At 37.6% G+C, this 7948-nt stretch overlaps 1 protein-coding gene across 1 annotated transcript in view; it reads left to right on the top strand.

Moving 5' to 3' along the window:
• Nucleotides 1-7948, top strand: part of KCNH8 (potassium voltage-gated channel, subfamily H (eag-related), member 8) — a 163800-nt gene that overhangs the window by 132115 nt on the left and 23737 nt on the right. The window contains exon 7 of the mRNA XM_006859165.1: nt 1586-1662. Coding sequence (XP_006859227.1) covers nt 1586-1662 — 77 coding nt within the window. The remainder of the gene's footprint in view (nt 1-1585; nt 1663-7948) is intronic.

Raw genomic sequence — 7948 nt, 5'->3', positions numbered from 1 at the left:
TCTTGACTGAAAGCAGAGAATTCCAGAAAGATGTTTATCTGTGTTTTATTGACTGTGGAAAGGCTTTTGACTGTGTGGATCATGACAAGCTATGAACAACATTGCAGAGAATGATTATACCGGAACACTTAATTGTGCTCATGAGGAATCTGTACATAAGATAAGAGGCAGTTGTTTGAACAGAACCAAGGGATGCTGAATGGTTTAAAATCAGGGAAGTTGTGTGTTGGAGTTATATAGAAAGCATAGTCATAGCCATAAAATTTGCTGCAGTGGGTTTATCTGAAAATAATGAAGAGAACATCACTATGTCCCTCCACCTATTTCAAGTTTTACCAAACCTTATATTCCCCATACATTCTCTAAAATTATCCATTCAAGTAACAAAGTTTCCTGATTCTACCTTGTAAGTATCTTCCAGTTCTGTCCATTACTTTTTATCTATACTACCACCCTTTTCTTGGTTACATTCATCTCTTGGATGGATTACTAACAGTCTCTTGTTTGGCTTCACACTGTTCTCCATGCCGAGTGAACGCTCTAAAAATGCAAATTTATTATTACTAAACTCCTATGCTTAAAAATTTCCACTGACTTCCTATTGCCCTTTGAATAAAATCCAACCCTCTTTTACTTTTTTCTTCCTTTGTTACAGTTTCCTCTCTAGGAGTCCTGAGTAATTTATTTATAGGTGCTGCTCTCCAATAATTTACTGAATGTCTAGATTATTTCTGCAAAACATCTCTACAAATTGATACCACTTCAGATTGTTGGAAGGAATATTTTCCCCTAAATATAAGTTTTGTATTTATAATTGCCATTATTGGTATGGCCATATTATCATATACAGGAGACTTCCAAAAGTCCATGGAACATGAAATCAAAAGAGAATGATACTTTTTTCACGAACTTTCTGAATCCCCCTTATGTGGTGCTGTAGCATCAGCAATGGACTGCAAACCACAAGGTCTGTAGTTCGAATGCAGTAAGTTGTGCTGCTGAAGAAAGACTTTGTGATGTGCTTCTGACAGTCTTGAAAACCCTATGTGGTAATTCTACTCTGCACACATGCACTCTCCAAGAGTTGGAATCAACTTGAAGACAATTAGCAAGGTAGAGAAGTAGAAAAGAGATTAGTACCTAAAATAGAGATGGGAAAAAATTTTTCACAGGAGCAAATGGCCAATGCTTAAAAAACAAAGTGAACAAAAGAACATTCCTTTTCTACCTATGACTGAACACTTACTGTGATATATTTTAAGAAAATGTTTACAGAAGACAAAATGAGCCATGTTGGAACGTGGAGCTGGTTGTGTTCAGGAGAAGGGGAGATTTGCCATGCAATTAATGTGGTCATAGTCACCACCATACTGTGTGCTTAGCTCTATAGATGTATATACAGAGTATCTTAGATGCCATCCGGAAGAGTAAAAGAAGTGGATCCAGTTCCACTGAGACAAAGCCTGTAGTGCCTGGCATCAGGAAAGAGTAAGGGTAGTAGCTCAACTTTCCTCTCAATTCCAACTGTGCAGTCTTCAAATGTATGGTTTCTTCCTAAAGTACTCATCTGTTTATCACTTTTCAGACCCAGAGATTGGAGCTGCTGTTCTCTTCATCAAAGCAGAGGAGACCAAACAGCAGATTAACAAACTCAACAGTGAGGTATGGCATTTTCTTTCTCTAAGCAAACTGGAGTGGTAAAAGGAGTTAGAAATCCTAGTCATGAGATGATGCAGTGTAAAATATTGATTACTAGTATGCATTCTAAGGAGCTCTGGTAGCGTAGTGGTTACGAATCGGGCTGTGAACCTTAAGGTCAGCGGTTCGAAACTACCAGCCGCTCCGTGGGAGAAAGATGAGGCTTTCTACTCCCGTAAGGATTTACAGCCTCGGAAACCCTGTACAGGGTCACTATGGGTCGGAACCAACTCGAAGGCACTTAACAACAACAACAAGAAGTATGCATTCTACTAGAGTCCTGGTGTGGTGTTGTAGGATAAGCACTGGACTGAAAACTGCAAGGTTGGCAGTTCACACACACCAGTCACAAATAGGAAACCCCATACAGCATGCATTCAGGTGTTGAATCATAGGAATAAACCCCCACTCAACCTGATCATAGTTTTATGGCCTTTGGCAAGTCATTTAGTTTTTCTAAAACTCCATTTTGTTCATGTGCAAAAAAGGGATAACACAAAGCATTTTCAAGAAATTCCTGGAAAAATGGAATTTAAAGGTAATGTAATTTTTCCATGAACTCTTTGAAGCCGCCTTATAATATTGCCTACTTTCTGGCACATTGTGAAAACTAAATGATTAAAGCTTGGTAAAGAATTTGGTATAAATATTAAAATAGTTGCTTATTATTATACCTGTTGTTAAGTATCATAAAATATATTACTAATTGGGTTCATTGGTGCTTTTCACATTTTTCCTGTCATTTAATATTTAATGTATTAAATCAAGATTATTAATCTATAGACATATGAATGCTATTGCTCAGAACAATACTATGGCCTGAATTCTATGTATTTCTTTATCTGGTATGTATTTTCTGTATAACCTTAATCAAGTCTTTTACTTCTCTGGATCTTACTATCTATCCACGTACAATGAAATAATTTGTTTCTTGTAATTACTTTACTGGGGTGTATTTTATATACTATAAAATTTACCCATTTCAAGTGTACAATTGAATGATATTTAGTACTTTAACCTCACCATAATCAGTTTTAGAATATTTTTGTCTCCTAATTAAACTCTCTCATGACCAGATACAGTTAATCCTATTCCTCTTCAACCTCAGACAACCACTAAACTACTTTGTGTCTCTATAAATCTGTCTTTTATGGACATTTCCCATAAATAGAGAAATAAAATAATTCCTTGATCGCTGATTTATCTTGAGTACCCCTACCCAAAATAAAAATGACATGGGTGCAAATAGTTTACTTGGGATGTAATCATGAAAGCACAATGAGGGAGTGGAGAAGTCAGACAGAAAAAAAAAGAGGAAAAGTCAAAAAGGTATGTTAACAATAGTTACCAGCACAGACAACTGGGTCTCATTCCTGCTGTAGACCTCTGAGAGACTGTGTTGGTAACTACTGTCCCATTAAGAGGCAAAGAAGCTGGTGCCTTAAAAACAGAGAAGACTAGGAAGATTGTCTTGCACGATTATTCAGGAATATCAGGGACTCTTTGGTGACCTTCTAGGTATCGATAGTCCCAGAGTATGTGGTATTTCTACAGGAAAATAACCAGGCAATAGATTTGAGAAAAATGAGATTCATATAATCAGCTTCCAAATATCTGTAATAATAGAAAACTGGAACATCTCATAAAATGACTAGATTTTCCTTAAGCCTGTTTCTTCACCTAACTGGAGATTTATGTTTTTCTGCCTTCTCCCCAACACCTACACTCTCTGGGAAAGTGCTGCTAATAAGAAGAGGACCAAAGGGTAGACTAATGAGACAGAAAAGAAAAATTAGATGACCCACTATCTGGACTAAGCCCTTAAAATCACAAGGACTTCAGCACACACTGGTCATCCAAACGGCTACTTGTTAAAATACACCAAAAATGGATAAATAAGTATATAAATAAATGCTTGGTGAGGAACTGGTTGATAACCGTCTATCGAAAAAGTTCTCTTCAGACACTTTTCTTTCTTAAAAAGCCCATTAAGACCATGTGAACTGTTTCCCCTACATTTGGAGTCCTGGCATGGTGCTGTAGGATAAGCACTGGACTGCAAGGTCAGTTTGAACCATAAGGTTGGTGGCTCAAACCCCACAGCTATTCCTCAGAAACCTTATACGTTGTCGCTGTGAGTTGGAACAGAATCCATGGCACATAACAGCAGCAGCAACATTTGGAAAGATCATTTAATGGTTTCTATAATTGATTGGCCAGTATTTTAGCTTGAGGATTAGACCTACTAAGTCCTCTGGAGAGAAAAAAAACATATTTTTGTCTTCACTTTTTAGAATGCAGATAATCAACATACTGTATATAGAGAGAGTCCTGGTGTTGCGCTGTGGGTTAATGCGACAGACTGCAAAGTCGTTTGAACTGCAAGGTTGGTGGTTCAAGCTCACCAGCTGATCCTCGGAAACGCTATACAGGGTCACTATGGGTTGGAACCAACTGGACAGCACTTAACAGCAATATCTATATGTGTGTGTTTGTATGTAATAATGTTTGATATAAAATGCTTGGATGCTTTAAAACAGATACCCACTTAAAACAAACTTTCCACATAGTAATTCTGTGTTCATAATTGCTTTTTAAATGAAATGGTATATAAATTTTTATCTTTTCCTGCTGTTAAGTGCTGTCGAGTCAGTTCCAACTTATAGCGACCTTGTATAGGGTTTCTGAGGATTTAAAATATTCACAGGAATGGTATAGTTGGCATATTCGAACCGCCTATGGTTCACAGTCCTTTGCTTAACATAGGAAGCTACTGCATTCCCCTTCCTGAAATAAAAAGGATTCAGATCCAATTGTTCTTCCTGAAAGAATTAGTTTTTCCTTATAGAAAAAATAACTGATTTCTTCATGATTGAAGCTTAAGCAGAAAAATCTTATCCTTTGCACAATTTATACATTTGTGGCCCTTTTGACAAGGCATTAAAAGTGACTAAGACTGGCATTCCTGGTGTGGCTAGACTGAAAAGTTGGTTTGAACCCCAAGGTAAGTGGTGCAAATTCACCAGCTGCTCCTAGGAAACCCTATACAGGGTTGCTACGAGTTGGAATGGACTGAATGGCACTTAGCGACAACAAAAAGAAGAAGACAGGCAAATTAAAAATACAAAATTAGCTTGAAATTGTAAAATTATCCTTCTTCTAACCTGTTTTGCTTCATTGTTGTGTGCAATCACTTCAATTCCAAGTCTATCAGATTGAATAGAATGCTCCATAGGGTTTCCTGGGCTGTAACATTTATAGGAGCAGATTATGAGAGTTGTTTCTTTTTTTGGTCTATCATGGAGTTGCAGGTAGTTTTGAACCACTGACCTTGTAGTAAGCAGTTAAGTGCTTAAGTACTGCACCAACAGGGATACTTTAATATTCCCTAAAACCAAACCCACTTGCATCAAGTCTATTCTGACTCATAGGGCTCTATATAAGGTTTCCAAGACTGTGAATCTTTACAGAAGCAGACAGCCCTGTCTTTCATGCTTATATAGCAAAAATACAAAACAAAAATCTGTTATTCAAAGTCTAAGCCTTGCTTTTCCACTTCACCTATTTCCTACTCCTCAGATATGTGCTCAGTTGACTGCTCTATTTTATTTTATTCTTTGCTTAGTACCAAGGAAGAGTTGAATTGATAAGCATGAGATGTACTACATGATAATAATATTTCCCAAATATGCTTGAGACATGTTGTGTAGAGCATTAAGTATTGTGCTAGGAATAGAGAGCACTGGATAATCTTCATTCTGTTATTTGCTCAAAGATTTACTACATATATATACATATACATATACACTCGTCTGTCTGTCGTGCTATGGTGAATTGAGTTGTGATTCTGAGGGCTCTGCCACTGGTAATTTAAATAACCAGCAGGGTCACCCATGGTGGACAGGTTTCAGATGAGCTTCCAGACAAAGACAGATAGGAAGAAAGAGTGACAAACTACTTCCGAATCTCTAGTCACTGAAAACTCTATAAATAGCAGAGAAACACTGTCAGATACAGGATCAGAAGGTGGGAAGGCACTCAGAATGCAACTGGGAAAAAAATGCCTCCTCAAAGTAGAGTTGACCATGATGACGTGACTAGAGTTAAGCTTGGGGGAGAAAAGCGCACAGAACCTTCATTTACTAATGGGCCACAATTTAAAATGAAGAGAAACAGCTGTAAACATCCTTTGAAAATCGGAAAATGGAATGCACGAAGTATGAATCTGGGAAAATTGGAAGTTGTCAAAAATGAAATGGAACGCATCAACATCGATATCTTAGGCATTAGTGAGCTGAAATGGACTGGTATTGGCCATTTTGAATCTGACAACCACATGGTTTACTATGCAGGGAATGACAAATTGAAGAGGAATGGTGTTGCATTCATTGTCAAAAAGAACATATCCAGATCAGTCATGAGGTACAATGCTATAAGTGATAGGATAATATCCATGCGTCTACAGGGAAGCCCAGTTAATATTATTATTATTCAAATTTAGGCATCAACCACTAGGGCCAGTGAAGATGAAATAGAATTCTACCAACTTCTTCAATCTGAAATCTATCAAACATGCAATCAAGATGTATTGCTCATTACTGGTGATTGGAATGCAAAGGTTGGGAGCAAAGAGGAAGGACTAGTAGTTGGAAAATTTGGACTTGGTGATAGAAAAGATGCTGGAGAACGAATGATAGATTTCTGCAAAACAAATGATTTGTTTATTTCAAATACCTTCTTTAGATAGCATAACAGATGACTATACACATGGAACATATAGAAATCAAATTGACTACATCTGTGGAAAGAGAAGATGGAAAAGCTCCATATCATCAGTGAAAACAAGGCCAGGGGCAGACTGTGGAACAGACCATCAATTACTCATATGCAAATTCAAACTGAAGCTGAAGAACATGAGAACAAGTCCACGAGAACCAAAATATGACCTTGAATTTATCCCACCTGAATTTAGAGATCATCTGAAGAACAGATTTGATACATCAAACACTAAAGACTGAAGACTAGAAGAGTTGTGGGATGACATCAAGAACATCATACAGGAAAAAAGCAAAAAGTCATTAAGAAGACAAGAAAGAAGGAAAAGATCAAAATGGATGTCAGAAGAGACTCTGAAACTTGCTCTCCAGCGTGGAGATGCTAAAACAAATGGAAGAACTGAAGAGGTCCAAGAGCTGAACAGAAAATTTCAAAGATCAGCTCGAGAAGACAAAACCAAATACTATAATAAAATATGCAAAGATTTAGAATTAGAAAACCAAAAAGGAAGAACACGGTCAGCATTTCTCAAGCTGGGGGAACTAAAAAAAATTCAAGCATCAACTTTCGTTATTGAAAGATTCTCTGGGCAAATTATTGAATGATGCAGAATGCATCAAGAAAAGATGGAAGGAATACACAGAGTCATTGTACCAAAAGGAAATGGTTAATGTTCAACCATTTCAAGTGGTACCATATGAACAAGAGCCAGTGATACTCAGGGAGGAAGTCCAAAGTGCACTGAAGGAATTGGCAAAGAACAAGGCACCAGGAATTGCTGGAATAAAAATTGAAATCTTCCAAGAAAGTGAGGCGGCACAAGAGGCACTCACTCATCTCTGCCAAGAAATCTGGCCGACTGATTGGAAGAGATCCATATGTGTGCCCATTCCAAAGAGAGGTGACCCAATGGATTGCAGAAATCATAGGACATTCTCTTTCATAGCTCACGTGAGTAAAGTTTTGCTAAAGGTAATACAAAAATGGCTACAATCACACATTGACAGAGAACTTCCAGAGGTTCAAGCCAGATACAGAAGAGGCTGTGGAGTGAGGGATATCATTGCTGATGTCCGATGGATCTTGGCTGAAAGCAGAGAGTATCAGAAAGATGTTTGCCTGTGCTATATAGACTACACAAAGTTTTGATTGTGTGGATCATGACAAACTATGCACAACACTGTGAAGTCTGAGTATTCCGGAACACTTGATTGTGCTCATGAGGAATCTGGACCAAGAGGCAGGTTTACAAACAGAACATGGGAACACTGAATGGTTTAAAAATTTCAAAAGTTGTCCAACAAGGCTGTATTCTTTCATCATACATATTCAACCTGTATGCTTAACAAAAACTCTGACAAGCTGGGTTCTATGAAGAAAAACGTGGCTTCAGGATTGGAGGAAGACTCATTAACAACCTGCGATATGCAGATGATACAACCTTGCTTGTTGAAAGTGAAGAGGACTTAAAACA

This window comes from Chrysochloris asiatica, unplaced genomic scaffold (assembly GCF_000296735.1).
Source record: "Chrysochloris asiatica unplaced genomic scaffold, ChrAsi1.0 scaffold00030, whole genome shotgun sequence".
In the NCBI taxonomy this organism is placed as follows: Eukaryota; Metazoa; Chordata; class Mammalia; order Afrosoricida; family Chrysochloridae; genus Chrysochloris; species Chrysochloris asiatica.
Note: the sequence above shows the minus strand (reverse complement) of the source record. Positions and strands in the feature narration are given on the sequence as shown.